This window comes from Eleutherodactylus coqui, chromosome 2, assembly GCF_035609145.1.
Source record: "Eleutherodactylus coqui strain aEleCoq1 chromosome 2, aEleCoq1.hap1, whole genome shotgun sequence".
NCBI classification, from domain to species: domain Eukaryota; kingdom Metazoa; phylum Chordata; class Amphibia; order Anura; family Eleutherodactylidae; genus Eleutherodactylus; species Eleutherodactylus coqui.
Window position 1 is genome coordinate 315,945,293 of NC_089838.1, and position 19,119 is coordinate 315,964,411.

The 19,119-nt window shown below is 42.7% G+C and overlaps 1 protein-coding gene across 4 annotated transcripts in view; it reads left to right on the forward strand.

Annotated features, from left to right (window-relative positions):
- The first annotated feature begins 723 nt into the window (after window positions 1-723).
- The window catches only part of ELAVL3 (ELAV like RNA binding protein 3), a 76,412-nt gene continuing 58,016 nt past the window's right edge, over window positions 724-19,119 (forward strand). For 3 of the 4 annotated variants that reach the window (XM_066593652.1, XM_066593655.1, XM_066593656.1), the window contains exon 1: window positions 730-790. In XM_066593652.1, coding sequence (XP_066449749.1) covers window positions 782-790 — 9 coding nt within the window. In that variant the 5' untranslated portion in view covers window positions 730-781. Of the gene's footprint in view, window positions 791-19,119 lie in introns of all 4 variants that reach the window. The other variant, XM_066593654.1, reaches the window with a different exon arrangement.

Consider the following 19,119-nt stretch of genomic DNA (forward strand, 5'->3'; position numbering starts at 1 on the left):
TGGGTGGGGGGCATGGAATGGTAAAGCTGATAGATGGAGACATAGAGGAGCAGCTTGGCAGGTGTGACCGTCCCCTCCTCTATGTTCCTCTACTCAGGGGGCCTGGAGCAAAGAAAAGGAGGAGAAAGGAAAAAAATCACAAGAAGAGAGGAGGGCAAGATTCATCATCTCCTCCTCCCTCCCCCCTCCCTCTGCTCTCAGCCCTCACAGCCAATAACGGAGAGAGCCGCACCATCCGCAGTGCCATATATAAATGTGGAGAGGGGGATCAGACCGTTCACATGAAGGGAGAATAAGGTGACGCTACTTTGGGATTAAGACATTACAAATCAGACTCTTCCCTCTTCCCTTTCTCTCAATCCCTGTCTCCAAAATCTTGTGCCCCCCCCCACCCTTCCTTTTCATTCCAGACAAAGACCCCCCCACCCCAAACGGCCTGCACAGCACTTTTTTCCTGCCTCATCGAGAACCATTTTTTCTATCTATAGATATATCTATTTTGGGATCTTTTTCTACCATTTTTGAAAAATTTTTGGATTTTTTTTTTTTCCTGGGGGAATAATTTTCATAGTGATTGAATTTTTATTTTTTACATTTTTCTTTTTTTTTTTTTTTTCACGTTCCGGTTTCTTGTCTCGATCCCGTGACGGCCGCCGGGAGGGGGCAAGGGAGCGGCGGGGTGGGCAGGCGCACCTCGGACGCCAGAACGCTGAGAAAAGGAACCCGACGGCAAGAGAGGCGCAACCGAAAATCTACAGGATCCAACCTACGTTCCCTCAGCATGGTGACTGTAAGTACCGCCATCTTTCTTTTTTTTTTTTTTTCGTTGCTTTTTATCTAGAAAACATGTGGTGAGGGAAAGAGTTAATAAGGAGGCTGCTAAGGGTATTTTTTGCAATGTGGTAGCAGAGGAGGAGGAAGAAGAAGGTGCAGAGAAAGGTGGAGGGATGGAAAGAGAAATCCCAGGGGAGTCCCATCTGGGACTTGAATGCATCTTACAATGCAGCAATGAGAAGGACAGAAAATGGGGGGAGGGGGTTTGAAAAAGGATGTTGTGTGTGTCCTTGGTGCTCTGTGGTACTGCCATATGGATGGATGGATATATATGAGATAGATAGATAGATAGATAGATAGATAGATATGAGATAGATAGATATGAGATAGACAGATAGATATGAGATAGACAGATAGATATGAGATAGATAGATATGAGATAGATAGGTAGATATTAGGTAGATAGATAGATAGATAGATAGATAGATAGATAGATAGATAAATAGATATGAGATACATAGATAGATATTAGGTATATAGATATTAGATAGATAGATATTAGATAGATAGATAGATAGATATGAGATAGATAGATAGGAGATAGATAGATAGATATGAGATAGACAGATAGATATGAGATAGATAGATAGATAGATAGATATGAGATAGATAGATAGATAGATAGATAGGAGATAGATAGATAGATAGATAGATAGATAGATAGATAGATAGATAGATAGGAGATAGATAGATATGAGATAGATAGATAGGAGATAGATGGATAGATAGATAGATAGATAGATATGAGATAGATAGATAGATATGAGATACATAGATAGATATTAGGGATATAGATATTAGATAGATAAATAGATAGATAGATAGATGATAGATAGATATGAAATAGATAGACATGAGATAGACAGATAGATATGAAATACATAGATAGATATTAGTGATATATGTAGATAGATATATATGAGATAGATAGATAGATAGATAGATAGATAGATAGATAGATAGATAGATAGATATGACTTGAGCAGGACGGGTGGGATGGGGTATACAAATGCAGACACTGCACGGGCTGATACCACAACACCCTGCCCAGTTGCAGCTGGTACCTACAGGAACATGGGGGTGGGGTGGGGGGTTCTTGAGAACAATAGAAAAGACATGGCAGTCACTGGGCGTGTGAGCACGCGTGTTGGTGTAGGCACGCCTGTGTGAAGGCTATATGCACTTACTAGAATATTTCTCCATATCCTATAAATGTCCATACCTTGATGATTAATGACATGGGTGTGTGTGGCTGCCCACACATCAGAGCTCTACCTGCCCGGGCATCGTGTAATCACTGGGCGCTATAATGTTATATAGTGACTTCTATGTAGGAGTTTATCAAAATAATGAAATTGGTAATGTTCATCTAGATGTTTCCATTATCTTGCTGAACCCCTCTATCGTTCCCTGTGTCACATGCTGGTGTATACTGGCCTATGTCACACAGTGCTTTATATACTCTGCAGGTGACATTTACTGTATACTGTACATGTCTATCTATACATACCTATGCTGTGGAGCTGCATACTGTCAGTGTACATTCTGCATGGTGTCACACGCTGGTTTACATATACAGTATATACTGGGCCATGTGCTGCACTCACATTATCTACCTATATACTATTTATTTGTATAGCTTTCTTTCTCTCACATGTATTTCTAGATTTTGTATCTTTATTTTTATATATCTGTTTACCTATGTCACTTCTTTCTAAATATCAATTTTTATCATTCCCATATCTATCTATTATCTCCTATCTATCCCACACCATACATATTGATATACACCCATGTCACACCTACTAGACATAAGGCCCTTTGTCATCCTCTACCTTTCTTAGTTCTTGATGTCTTGGCTCACACAATACTTTTGACCTACTGCCTTGCATGACCCATTTCCAGAAGTGTCTTGCCGTATATCATGCTTGCACATGTCATCATACATATTGGCTGATATATACTGTCCTATGGTACATGTGGCTTGACATAACACGGTTTGTGTCTTGCACGTGTCTCATGAGCCTATTATATACTATCTATCTCATCTATCCAACTCATATCTATCCATCTCATATCTATCTATCTATCTATCTATCTATCTATCTATCTATCTATCTATCTATCTCATATCCATCTATCTCATATCCATCTATCTAATATACATCTATCTCATATCTATCTATCTCATATCTATCTAATATCTATCTATCTATCTCTCATATCTATCTATCTAATATCTATCTATCTATCTATCTATCTATCTATCTATCTATCTATCTATCTATCTATCTAATATCTATCTATCTATCTATCTAATATCTATCTATCTAATATCTATCTATCTATCTATCTAATATCTATCTATCTATCTATCTAATATCTATCTATCTATCTCTCATATCTATCTATCTAATATCTATCTCATATCTATCTATCTATCTATCTACTATCTATCTGTCTATCACCTTATGTCCCACATATAACCTGTTTTAGAAATGCTACCCCATATCAGTGGTCTAGGTTGTCACCCATTTCCTGCGTCACTGCCTGTGACAGTCCACCTTATGTCACATACTGCCCATGCCCGATTCTGTGCCATGCATCCCTCTTCAAAGGCTCCATTCTGTAAAGAAGCTCTCCCTCCTCCTCCTCCCTGTTTTCTCTGCATTATCCGTCCCTTCCTAGTCCTTTCTCTGTCACACACAATCCATCCTCTGTCTGGCACGCTCAGTTTTCACACCCTGTGCACACTAACCCAAGACAGTACTGTATACATACAGATATAGCAGAGCTGAACTTATCGTTTAACTCTTCGTTGGCACATCTCGTGAGATAACACAATGCAGCAAATGTACCTAAGTGCTGTAACAATCCTATATGGTCTTAAGAGGATGGCCAACTAAGCTCTGCTGAATCTAATGAACTTGGCTCTGCTAGATTTGATAGAACTGCTAATGGTAAGATATATATTGTATATTATAGTATCTTATTGCACAAGGCATATCTGCAGGCCAACACACAGGCCTTATATCACCATCCGTCACGGAGATTTATATATGGAGATGCTGTTTATGCGCGGTGGTATTAAACATGGAGGTTAAAATGAAATAGAAGAGTCAGGGGCGGCGGTGCTATTGACAGGGAGATAGATGAAGGAGACTCTAATGAGATTTGGAGAGAGACAGCAGAAAGCGCTGATACCCAAGATGGAAGCAGATTGATGAGGAGGAAATTTGTAAGACACCGATGAGAAGGGAAGACGGAGATGAGGTACAGATTGTAGGCGGCGGTTGTCACCATGATACATTGGGTCACATAGACTGGATTAGAGGAAGATAAGGGGACATAGAGATGGATATAAAGGGGAATCTATCATGAGGTGCAGCAGAATGCTGAGGAGGAGGAGGGGGAGATACTGATGAGAAGCATGGAGGTGGACGCTAAGAGGAAGCAAGGATGATGTGAAGGACATTGGGAAGGAGAAGGGATGAAACTCTGCATTGTAGTGAGTGGTTGTAGATCCATCTAACGGGGCCTCTGCCAAGGTAAAATGTGGGTTGTCAGCATGACATAGACCATTGTTTATACAGCTAGACATGGATTGAAAGCTTTGTGTGGTACAGACTAAAATGGTCTATAAAAAAAGGATATTTAATTCCAAATGACTCAGCTTACCCCTATATTGTAAATGCAAAGCAAAAAATGGGGACGAAACGTACAAGATCTTAATTTCCATATGTTAAAAGTATATCCAAGAGTCGATGTCCCATACCTTCCAGCTAGAGTTGCACCTGCTTATAGGGGTGATTGTGGCACCCATTGCCATCCCTTTTGTACTTGAAGTTCCAATTCTTGGGAAAAGTAATGCATGCGCTATAAAAATACGGAGTTCCAGTTTCAATCTTAAGGAAGAGAGGATGCACAAGTTAAGAACTAGCATGGGATGGAGGGAAAGGGTCTCATTGGTCCCGCTCTGGGTCCCTCATACATCCCTAATGTCAACCATTTTTTCTTTTCTTGAATACCAACATTACATGGTCTTACATGGGCTCAAAATATACAGGGTCTTAATCTACATGTGTTACAGCTGTATGTCATAGTCCATGTCACATATCTTCCACTTAGAATTGCACCTGCTTGTGGGGGTGATGTTGGCGAGCACATCTATCGAACTTGTACCTGAAGAATTCCCGTGAAAAGTAATGCATGCTCTGTAAAGGTACAGAGCTCCATAAGATCTGACAATCTTAAGGAAGAGAGAACTAGTAACAGATGGAGGCAATAGGTTCCATTTGGGTCCCGCTCTGGTTCCTTCATATACTTCTGATGTCAACCATCTTTTTCTTTTCTTAAATACCACTACTACATGGTTTTGCAATAGCATACCCTTCAAAGTGTACCCTTACAAGACTCCTTTGGCTCCAAGCTCAGGACAAAGCTGTAGTACTGATTTGAAGATGCAGTATCAGACCTTATGTACAATTTCTTATGTCACTATTATCAAGAAATGTGCAGTAGGTTTGATGGTAATGATGGTTCTTAAAGCTGCTAGCAAAGGACAATGTTGCGCTGCTATTATTCTTCATGCAATCATAGAAACATATGGGGGACATTTGAGTATATGGATCCTCAAAAAGATGATTTAGGGGTGCAACTCAAACCACGTTATTTCAAATAAGCATATGTGTGACACCCTGATTCTCTAATAGTACTAGTGAGTAATGAGCATCACCCCAAGGAACTCCAGGATACGCACCCGCCTACTGGACTGGAACAAATTGTATCAGTCCTAGCCTTCCATGTAGCCCATTATGCTACCATGTTGGAATAGCTGGACCTTTATGTTTATGGGCTATACATAATTTTATAGCAGTGTGATCTTTTTAAAGCCAGAAGTGGCCACCATGAATGGGACGGCCCCCAAGAGGACTTCTGTTTATTATGTGAATCTGCAGACACTAAACCAGTAGACAACAACCATTAGATATTCTAATTAAGTAATTAGACAGCAAATTGTTACTTTTACAGAAAGGCTTCAAAGGGTCAACAATTATACAAGAAGAACCAAATGAGAGACTTAACCAGAGCAGTTTTGTTTGCACTAATTAGCATTATTTTCATGGTAATGAGCAGTGAGCATAATGGAAGCAAAGAGTCCATTAATGACACTTTAAACCAGAGTGATGAAACCTGTGAGTGGCAATGCTGACTTGAGTATGCTACAGTATCTGCAACTCCAATCATGGCTTCCCTGTGGCTCTTAGTCCAGACCAAGAAAAAATAAGTGAATCCTTTGTAATAACCTGGATTTCTGCATTGATACTAATAAAATGTTGTCTGATTGTTAAAATAAGTGAAAATACAACAATTTAACTAATAATACACAAACAGTTGTATTGAGCAGCATTCATAATGCAGAGTGAAGTAGTAAGTGAACCCTTAAATTTAATAACCTGTAGATCTCCCTTTGGGCTCATTCACATGAGCATAGCGATTTTCGGTCGGCTGTGTCACGGCCACAGCATGACTGAAAACCGCATGAACAGGCGCAGAAATCTGTCGTTTGTGCGACCGTTCGGACAGGCCAGGTCCGGCGCATATACGCCGAGGCCGGATTTCTGTCGGGCGGGTGGAGACAGTTTAGCTTCGCTAAACTGCCTCCCCCTTTCCGCTCCCTCGTCAACTCTCAGTAAGGGAAGGGGTTGGGGCAGGATGGGTCAAGAGCTAGTGTGCTAAGCTCCCGCCCCCTCTCCGACCCTTGTCGGCTGCCAGCAATTGGAGGGGGCTTAGCAACAAGCTCCCACCTCGCTGCCTTCCATTGCAAACAGCCGACAAGGGGCGGAGAGAATGAGGGAAGAGTGTGGAAGTTTAGCAGACCACCTCCGCCCACCTCCCCTCTCTGTCAGCTACCATCGGCTCCCATGGGAGTTTATGGAGCCGCTGCTGTATTCTGGCCAGGAAGATAGTTCCTGAACTATCTTTCCTGGCCAACGTAAAAGCGCCCGGCTGAAAATGCCCTTGTATGCACTATCTTGGCTGGCTGGGCGCTTTTACTCTGCAGGAATACGCCCATGTGAAGTGATGCATTGTAAACCAATGCATTAGATGGGCAGCATATATCAGCCGGGTGTGAAAGTGGGGCCGATATACGCTCGTGTGAATAAAGCCTTTAGCAGCAATCACCTCCACCAAATTTTTCCTGAAGCTACAAATAAGATTTCTACAACATTGAGTAGGAATTTTGGACCATTCGTCCCTGCAAATGTTCATCAATATTTCTGGGATGCCTTGTGTGCACAGCCCTTTTCAGGTAATGCCACAGCCTCTTGATGGGGTTAAGGTAAGGACTCTGACTTGACCATTTGTTCTTCTGAAAAAAGACTGTTTATTGTGAACCATGCCTTAATGCAAATAACTTTCAGAAGACGTGTTATACAGACACATGTAACCGTCAGTAAAGGCTGTAACAGCTGAAGCCCTGGGTGTACATCACAGTTAGACAAATCTATAAATGGAGAAAATTCTGGACTGTTCTTCTCTCCCTAGGAACAGGTGTCCTGTTAACATTACTCCAAGAACACAAAGGTCAATTTTGAAAGAGGTGAGAAAGAGCCCAAGTGGAACAGCAGAAGACCTACAGACTGCAGGAACCTCTGTTCAGGTGTCCACTATTAGAAAAACATTGAGCAAGAATGGTGTACATGGAAGGACACCAAGAAGGAAACCACTGCTATAAAAAAAACCCATTAAGGCCTGTCACAAGTTTGCACAAGACCACTTGGATGTCCCACAATGCTTTTGGGAAAATGTTCTTTAAATGGATGAGACAGCAGTGGAGCCTTTTAGCATGAATGTACAAAACTATGTTTGGAGGAAAAACAACTCTGCACACCAACACCGATACCTCATCCCAACTGGGGAAGGGAGCATTGTGGATCGGGGCTGCTTTGTTCCTTAGTTCCTGGTCATCTAATGGTTATTGAGGGAACAATGAATTCTGAGGTGGATCAGAACATCTTTCAGGAGAATGCAATGTCAGCCGTCCATGACCTCAAGCCGAGGGGACATTGGGTGAAGCAACAAGACAATAACCTAAAGCACACAAGTAACTTAACAAAAGAATGGCTGATAAATATGGTTTGTAGTTTGGAATTACTAAGTCAGAGTCTTGACCTTAACCCAATGGAGATGTTATGGCATGACCTGGAAGAGGACTGTGCACAGAAGGCATCCCAGAAATATTGATGAATTCCAATTTGCGATTGCTGCATCTCTAGCCGATTTGGGTAATCAATCATAGATAAATTCTGAAACATTGAACTTAATCCCCTGATAGTGGATTTCCTGTTGATAAAAGATAAATATGACTTGTTCTCTTTAATATGTTTGTAGGTGAGGAGATTTGGTAGATAAGGTATGTCAGTTATGTTTAATGGGGTTCGTAATCTTTGTGGTGCCTGTAACATAGAAAATGATGTGTGAGGAGACACGTAAGAGGTGAATGAGGAAACTTGTAAGGCCATGCATGCTCCTCTAGGAAATATATGCAAATAGGGAAGATGGAACAATACCTCTGCAGCGCAACCTATGCCAATTCACTTCAATGGGACCACTGGAGATTGCTGAATGCTTGAACTCTGCAATCTCCGGGGGCCCTATTAAAGTAGAACAGCGCATGGGTGGCCACCGCTACAAATACGTCACAGCTAGAGATGAGCGAGCATACTCGATAAGGCAAACTACTCGAGCGATTAGTGCCTTATTTGAGTACCTGCCCGCTCGTCTCTAAAGGTTCACTTTCTTTTTCTTCCGCTACTGTGGATGATCACTCATTGTGCTCAATAAATGACATGAATGGTCCTACTGTCTGTGTGTTATCACTTCTATTCTGCTTGTCTATATTTGTCACTTAGATAACAATCAAAACACATTTTATTACTATACTCAATGCAGAAATGCAGGTACACCCGACAAGTTCACTTAAGGCCCATTTACATGCAATGATTATCGCTCAAAATTTGCTCAAAACCCATCATTTAAGCGATAATCATTGTATGTAAATGCCCCATCTTTCACATTACAGCTGAGTGATGATTTTTAGGTGAGCATAAAATCCATTGTTCAGCCTGAGAGTAGATAGCACAGACCTCATGCTGTGTTTGCTGTCCATGGTGCTGTATTCTCCACATGAACTGCTGATTACATTGTATTCAGCTTGCAGCCCCAGAGCAGAACAAAGGTGTTGAATGCAGAAAGCAGACCACCTGCTGTTCACTGCACACAGGTACTGGAGGCTTATTTACGTGCAAATGAAGGTAATAAGCTGCTAATGGACATTAGTGTCCATTAGCAGTTTATGCAAAAAAAATTGCTCTAGTCAAAACCTATCTTTTAAACTATCATCTTTGCGTGTAAATGGGCCTTGACTTTTACTTGCAGCTGTGTAATCATATATCTATCATTGCAGGATGGTTTATAATTAACATTATTACACTACTCCAGAATTTCATTGTTGGTCTCCAGCACCAGGACTATTGGTGAACTTCGGTCTACCAAACTATAATCTGTCCTCTTCACCCTCCAAGCTTCTTGACTAAATTTCCACTTAATCCATCAACCGCTTCCTTGGTTGGCTCCTTCTTACACCTTCCTTACATCTTTCCATCATTCTTCTTTGCAGCTCTGCTCACATCTATACAAACCCCCATCTTTATGAACAATTACTCACTATAACCCCACAGCACCAAAATCTCAAGTACAAAATGTCTACAGGTTGTTCTTTTGTTCATTCATCCATCACGGGGTGGATTCTTTCTCCTCGCTTCATTCGAATATCTTTTTCATGATCTTTTTGGAAATTTGATTCCAATTCATCTATGGGACCATGGTAGTCTCCCGTTATGACACTTTCACCAAGTTTAGTTGCTCATACCATCTCTTTGTTGGCTCTTATGTACCATGTGACCAAAGATTTTGGTTTAACCAATATATACAGTACTGTGCAAAAGTTTTAGGCAGGTGTGGGGAAAAAATGCTTCAGAGTAAGAATGCTCTCAAAAATAGAAGTGTTAGTAGTTTCTTTTTTGTCAAGTAACAAAATGCAAAGTGACTGAAAAAAAAGGAAATCTAAATCAGTATTTGGTGTGATCACCCTTTGACTTCAAAACAGCATCAGTACTTCTAGGTACACTTGTACACAGTTTTTAAAAGAACTCGGCAGGGAGGTTGTTCCAGACATTATGGAGAACTAACAGATCTTCTGTGGATGTAGGCTTGCTCAAATCCTTTTATCTGCAGACACTCACTATTGTACTGCTCTCAACCATGCTTCACTGCTGCCTGCAGACACTGATTATTGTACCGCTCTCCACCATGCTTTACAGCTGCCTGCAGGCACTGATTATTGTACTGCTCTCAACCATGCTTCCCTGCTGCCTGCAGACACTCATTATTGTACCGCTTTCCACCATGCATCACTGCTGCCTGCAGACACTCATTATTGTACTGCTCTCCACCATGCTTCACTGCTGCCTGCAGACACTCATTATTGTACCGCTCTCCACCATGCATCAGTGCTGCCTGCAGACACTCATTATTGTACTGCTCTCAACCATGCTTCACTGCTGCCTGCAGACACTCATTATTGTACCGCACTTAACCATGCATCACTGCTGCCTGCAGACACTCATTATTGTACTGCTCTCCATCATGCTTCACTGATGCCTGCAGACACTCATTATTGTACCGTTCTCCACCATGCTTTACAGCTGCCTGCAGACACTGATTATTGTACTGCTCTCAACCATGCTTCACGGCTGCCTGCAGACACTCATTATTGTACCGATCTTCACCATGCTTCACTGCTGCCTGCAGACAAGCGTTATTGTACCGCTCTCCACCATGCTTTACTGCTGCCTGCAGACACTCATTATTGTACCGCTCTCCACCATGCTTTACAGCTGCTTGCAGACACTGATTATTGTACCGCTCTCCACCATGCTTCACTGCTGCCTGCAGACAAGCGTTATTGTACCGCTCTCCACCATGCTTTACTGCTGCCTGCAGACACTCATTATTGTACCGCTCTCCACCATGCTTTACAGCTGCTTGCAGACACTGATTATTGTACCGCTCTCCACCATGCTTTACAGCTGCCTGCAGGCACTGATTATTGTACTGCTCTCAACCAGGCTTCACTGCTGCCTGCAGACACTCATTATTGTACTGCTCTCCACCATGCTTCACTGCTGCCTGCAGACAAGCGTTATTGTACCGCTCTCCACCATGCTTCACGGCTGCCTGCAGAGACTTATTATTGTACCGCTCTCCACCATGCTTCACCGCTGCCTGCAGACACTCATTATTGTACCGCTCTCCACTATGCTTCACTGCTGCCTGCAGACACTCTTTATTGTACTGCTCTCAACCATGCTTCACTGCTGCCTGCAGACACTCATTATTGTACTGCTCTCAACCATGCTTCACTGCTGCCTGCAGACACTCATTATTGTACTGCTCTCAACCATGCTTCACTGCTGCCTGCAGACACTCATTATTGTACCGCTCTCCACCGTGCTTCACCGCTGTCTGCAGACACTCATTATTGTACTGCTCTCCACCATGCTTCACTACTGCCTGCAGACACTTACCGTAGTACCAGCCCCTTGGCAAGCAAACTGCCTTCTGTTACAGCCAAATATTACACATTGTGACTTCTCAGTCCAGAACACCTGCGCTATTTTTCTAAACCCCAGTTCCTATGTTTTCATGTATAGCTGAGTCGCTACGTGGAAGGTATGGCTTTCTAGCAGCAATTCTTCTATGAAGACCCCTTCTGACCTGCCTGAAGTCTACTAGTATAACTATAATAGGATATCTGATGTGGCTTTAGCCAAAGACACATTCTACATTGCCTACTTTTTACTTCGATGCTAGAGGAACATTGAAGGTCAGCTAGTACATCAATGATCACCAACATCTGGAAGCCAAAGGTACCATCTTGGATTTAACATTAGCCAAGTTGACATAAACTGCAAGTAGGGTGACAGCAGAGAGTAAGAACTATTATACAGTACTGTGCAAAAGTTTGAGGCAGGTGTAGAAAAAATGCTGCAGAGTAAGAATGCTTCCAAAATAGGAGTGTTGGTAGTTTATTTTTGTCCATTACCAAAATGCAAAGTGACTGAACAAAAGAGAAATCTAGATCATCTCAATATTTGGTGTGACGGCCCTTTACCTTCTATACGGCATCAATTCTTCTTGGTACACTTGCACAAGCCAAACAGTAGGTGAGTGTACCTGAGTCTCACAGGTTTCTGCCACTTCTGAGTTGATGGCACTGCTGGACATCAGCCAATTTTGAAGGAAATTAAGTATGATGTGTCTCATCTGCTGCACTTGTTCCTTAGTCAACCATTGCATCTGCGGTTCTCAATGTTGCTCGTTTCTTTGTGCTTCTGTAAAAGAGCTTGAACAACACATCTTGAAACCCCAGTCTGCTGTGAAATCTTTGCCTGGGATAGAACTTGATGACACTACCTTGTGTCTTGTTACTGTGCTGAGTCTTGCAATAGTGTATGACCTGTGACATGAAACTGTCTTCCATAACCTCACCTTTGTAGTAGTTTGGCTGTTTCTCACCCAGTTTTAAGCCTCCTACACAGCTGTTTCTGTTTCAGTTACTAAAAATGCTGACCATGATCACCTGTTTGGTATAATTGGTTAATCATATACCTGACTATAATCCTACAAAATCCCTGACTTGTACAAGTGTACCTTAAACATTTGCACAGTACTGTATAATAGTTTATGCTCTCTGCTGTCACCCAACTTGCACTTCATGTCAACTTGATTGATGGTACATCCAAGATGGTATCATTGGCTTCCAGATGTTGGTGATCATCCATGTACCAGCTGTCCTTCAATGTTCCTCTAGGATAGAAGTAAAAAGTAGGCAATGTGGAATGTGTCTTCGGCTAAAGCCGTATCGGACATCCTATTACAGTTATACTAGTAGACTTCAGGTGGGCATCTTTTGGAAAGACCAAGATCATAAACCTGCCCAGAGTCCTCTGTGTAATGTTGTACCTATAAGAAATGAACATATTCATCAAAAATAAAAAAGAGAACGCCGGTTTTGCTTAAACTCAGAGTTATTCTATAGGCGAAGCTGAACTAGCAGTCACAGTCAGGTCTTGGGTGATGTAAGGGAGGACACCAGAATTATATTAGGTGCAGGCAGGTTACCCTTTTTTATCTGAATAGGTCTCTTTGTGACCCCTGACTATCAGCTGATGATATCAGTAAACTCACCTGACATCTGATATAACATTACATACTTTTCAGTGGCATTGACAAGCCACCCATGTAATGCACGGACTCCTCAGGCCCCCTCCACACTTTGTGACCCCCTTCTATTCTGGTTAATGGAGGAGGGTCCCAATTGTATGACCATCTTTATTATTTCTTTATGACCCTAGTAAATCATATGGGTTGTTCTCTAAAGAGGACAACTCTTCAAGTAACCAAACCTATGCGAAATTGATTTTTGTGTCACATATGCAACATGTATGGTCAAAAACATACGGCATGTGCCGAAAACCCTCACAATAAGAATAGGCAAATCTGCTCTATCGTGGACATTCATGTGTCAGACTGATCCAGGAAAGCCACAAATAGGGGAACAATCGGCGCTGCTGAAGGAGGAACGCCGGGACCACAATATATAGAGGAAGAGTTTAATTGCAACATGTTTCTGAGTCACACCAGCTCCTTTTTCAAGGGCTTGATGGACTTGATGAAGGAGTCAGTACAACTCAGAAACATGTTGCCATTAAATTCTTCCTCAATAGCCCGTGGTCCCGGCGTTCCTCCTTCAGCAGCGCCGATTGTTCCTCCATTTGTGGCTTTTCTGGATTATTCTTTGTGAGTCCTGCCTGCCGATACTTGCATGGAAAGGCTGCAGCTGTATTTACGTGCATTTTTGGTTCTTGTGCGCCCAAAGCTATTCCATGAGGCGGGTGCGTAATTTTATATACTATTTTCAATTTTTACGGGGACCCCGCACATTGGAGCGCTGCTCCCTTATTTATTTCATTCATGTCTCAGAGGCATCATTATAGACAGGAAAAAATGGTGGCATCTAGAGATGAGCGAGCATACTCGCTAAGGGCGATCGAGCATTGCCCTTAGCGAGTACCTGCCCGCTTGGAAGAAAAGGTTTGGCTGCTGGTGCGAGTAACAGGTGAGTTGCGGCAGTGAGCAGGGAGGAGCGGGGGGGGGGGAGGGAGAGAGAGATCTCCCCTCCGTTCCTCCCCGCTCTCCCCTGCCGCTCCCTCCCTTTTCTCTCGAGCGGGCAGGTACTCGCTAAGGTCAATGCTTGATCGAGTAATTGCCCTTAGCGAGTATGCTCGCTCATCTCAAGTGGCATCTTAGAATTGACGCAGACGAAAGTGTATGCAATAGCTCCAGTCAGTGGTTACTTTACTGGCATCAAGTGACAGGCGCCATTCTTACTAGACGTGCAGAACATATGATGTTGCTACAATAGTGTTAACTAGGAAAAATGGTGCAGTGCATTGCTTTCTATGGCCCGTGTATTGGGTACCGTATTGTCTGGCGTTGCTTGTTTTCCGTATGCTGGTGAGACAGGGAAGCGGTGGTTGGGGGGTGGGGGGGGGGCAGTTCTTGCAGAAGCTGCTGTGATATATTTGTCGCTGCACCTGTATCAAGCCGCTCTTGTGACAGGCAGCCGCTTTCCTGCAGTCATTATCCGCTGTATTTGTGCGGCTTTGTTCAGATGTGCCTCGACCCCCTCCTCGCTGTCTCCTCTCTATTCATAGATGCCTACACTGGAGGAGAAGGAGAGCGTCTATTTTTGTGAGATGATTTTATACACCTGGGTTATTTTTATACTGTGAGATCTCTGTGCATTCACCTGAAAGACTCAGACTGTGTAGGCTGCAGCCGTGCCTGTCACCGCGCACACGCACCCATACGCTGTCATACGTGACGAAGCACCTACCACTAGTATTCACCATCACACAACAACACAATACACAAAGCGCACGTATCCACATGTACTACCGGCCTCCTCGTATCACCATTGGCGAGTCAGAGCTGAAGGCTGTCCACTAGTTCGGCGTCCTGGCGTGCGCCATCTCATCAGATGCCAAGGTTGATAGAGAGATTGACAACAGACTGGAAAGCAATAGACAAGCAGCACATTTGGCAGACTAGACAGTACAGTATGGTGCAACAAACATCTAAAGAAAGGCACAAAGTCCAGTGCGTATAGAGCCGTCGTACTGACAACCCATTCATAAGGCTCCAAGTCAAGGATCATCTGTCGTCACCATCTACGACTCCTCGAGCATTTCCATCAGCGCTACCTCCGCACCATTTATTAATTCATTGGTGTGACTTCACTACCAACATTGAAGTCCTCAAACTAGCGGAGATCACCAGTATTGAAGCCATGCTGTGAAGATGCCATTACGCGGGGCAGGATAAATTTCCAGGATGGAGAGTCACCATCAGTCCTAGGTTGTTCTTTAAGAAGAGCTCAGAAGTAGTCACCGAAACAGAGGGACACCAAAGATGAGGTAGGTATAAGGACTCTCTAAAAAAGTCTGTTGGTGCATCCAAAATTCATTTCGATGAGAGGCGTAATCTAAACTTCCACCACAAAGCTTGCAGCCATATCACCTAACAAGCGGCCTTCTATTTCGAGAATGGTCGCTGAGCTACTCTTAAAGGATAACAGGACAAAGAAAAAAAACTATGATAATACACCACCGAATTCAGGATAAACTTTTCCCCGCAATCACTGAGGCCGAATCTACCTATCCAAAAATTGGTGTTGTAAGCCAAAAGTGAGCCTGTACAAAATGTCAAATCTTCAATCGTGAAGTCAAGATGAGCATATGCAAAGAGACCACTAACAATACACCATTGTGCCACCCTACATGCCCTTGTACTACAACAACTACACCAATACAGGTATACACAGTACAGGAACGGTACACACAGCTCCTCCTCACAACTACTACTACACCATGACAAGTATACACAGTAAAAGTGTAGTACACACCTCCTCACACTATTGCTACACAATGAGAACAAGTACAGTACACACATCTCCTCCTCAAATTACTACTACATCATGACAGGTATACACAGTACAGGTACTGTACACACATCTCCTCACAGTACTTCTACACCATGACAGATATACACAGTACAGGTATAGTACACACATCTATTCACACTACTACTATTTCATGACAGGTATACACAGTACAGGTATAGTACACACATCTCTTCCTCACACTACTACTACACCATGACAGGTATACACAGTACAGGTACAGTACACACATCTCCTTACACTACTACTACTACACCATGACAGGTATACACAGTACAGGTATAGTACACACATCTCCTTACACTACTACTACTACACCATGAGAGGTATACACAGTACAGGTACAGTACACACATCTCCTTACACTACTACTACTACACCATGAGAGGTATACACAGTACAGGAACAGTACACACATCTCCTCCTCACATTACTACTACACCATGACAGGTATACACAGTACAGGTATAGTACACACATGTCCTCCTCACAGTACTACTACACCATGATAGGTATACACAGTATAGGTACAGTACACACATCTCCTCACAGTACTACTACACCATGACAGGTATACACAGGAGAGGTACAGTACACACATCTCCTCCTCACACTACTTCTACACCATGTCAGATATACACAGTACAGGTACAGTACACACATCTCCTATTCACACTACTACTATTTCATGACAGGTATACGTAGTACAGATACAGTACGCGCATCTTCTCCTCACACTACTACTACACCAAGACAGGTGTACACAGGAGAGGTACAGTACACATATCTCCTCCTCACACTACTACACCATGACAGGTATACACAGTACAGGAACAGTACACACATCTACTCCTCACACTACTACACCATGACAGGTATACACAGTACAAGTGCAGTACACACAACTTCTTCTCACACTGCTACTACACCATGACAGGAATACACAGTAGAAGTATAGCACACACACCTCCTTACACTACTGCTACACAATGATAGGTTTACAAAAGTACAAGTACAGTACACACATCTCCTACACACATTGCTACTACACCAAGACAGGTATACACAGTACAGGTACAGTACACACATCACCTCCTCACACTACTATTACACCATGACAGGTATACACAGTACAGGAACAGTACACACATCTCCTCACACTAGCAATACACAATGACAGATATACACAGTACAAGTACTGTACACAAATCTCCCGCTCACACCACTACTGTACTACACCACAACCAGTTCACACAGTACAGGTACAGTACACACATCTTTTCTACACACTACTATTACACCATGACAGGTATACACAGTACAGGAACAGTACACACATTCCCTCCTCACAATAGTACTGCACCATGACAGGTATACACAATACAGTTACAGTACACACATCTCCTCCTCACACTACTACTGTACTACACCACAATCGGTTCACACAGTACAGGTACAGTATGCACATCTTTGCTTTGCACTACTATTATACCATGACAGGAATACACACTACAGGTACTGTACACACCTCTCCTTACACTAATACTACTACAGCATGACAGGTATAAATAGTACAGTTACAGTGCCCACAACTCCTGCTTACACTACTACCACACGATCACAGGCATACACAGTACAGGCACAACACACACATTTCCTAACACTACTACTACACCATTACAGGTATACAACATTACATGTACAGCACACACATCTACGCTTTACACTACTATTACACCATGGCACGCAAATAATGTTACAGGTGCAGTACACAGATCTCCTCTTCACATAACGAATACACCCTGGCAAGTATACAACGTTACAGATACAGTACACACATCTCCTCACACTACTACTACACCAGGACAGGTATACACAGTACAGGTATAGTACACACATCTCCTCTTCACACTACAACTACTACACCATGACAGGTATACATAGTACAGGTACAGTACGCACATCTCCTCACACTACTACTACTACACCAGGACAGGTATACACAGTACAGGTATAGTACACACATCACCTCCTCACACTACTACTACAGCATGACAGGTATACACAGTACAGGTATAGTACACACACCTCCTCACACTACTACTACACCAGGACAGGTATACACAGTACAGGTATAGTACACACATCTCCTCTTCACACTACTACTACACCATGACAGGTATACACAGTACAGGTACAGTACAGACATCTCCTCCTCACACTACAACTACTACACTATGACAGGTATACACAGTACAGGTATAGTACACACATCTCCTCCTCACACTACTACTACACCAGGACAGGTATACACAGTACAGGTACAGTACACACATCTCCTCCTCAGACTACTACTACACTATGACAGGTATACACAGTACAGGTATAGTACACACATCTCCTCCTCACACTACTACTACACCAGGACAGGTATACACAGTACAGGTACAGTACACACATCTCCTCCTCAGACTACTACTACACTATGACAGGTATACACAGTACAGGTATAGTACACACATCTCCTCCTCACACTACTACTACACTATGACAGGTATACACAGTACAGGTATGGTACACACATCTCCTCCTCACACTACTACTACACTATGACAGGTATACACAGTACAGGTACAGTACACACATCTCCTCCTCACACTACTACTACACTATGACAGGTATACACAGCACAGGTACAGTACACACATCTCCTCCTCACACTACTACTACACTATGACAGGTATACACAGTACATGTATGGTACACACATCTCCTCCTCAGACTACTACTACTACACTATGACAGGTATATACAGTACAGGTACAGTACACACATCTCCTCTTCACACTACTACTACACCATGACAGGTATACACAGTACAGGTATAGTACACACATCTGCTTACACTACTACTACACTCTGACAGGTATACACAGTACAGGTATAGTACAGACATCTCCTCCTCACACTACTACTACTATACTATGATAGGTATATACAGTACAGGTACAGTACAGACATCTCCTCCTCACACTACTACTACTATACTATGATAGGTATACACAATATAGGTACAGTACACACATCTCCTTACACTACTACTACACCATGACAGATATACACAGTACATATAC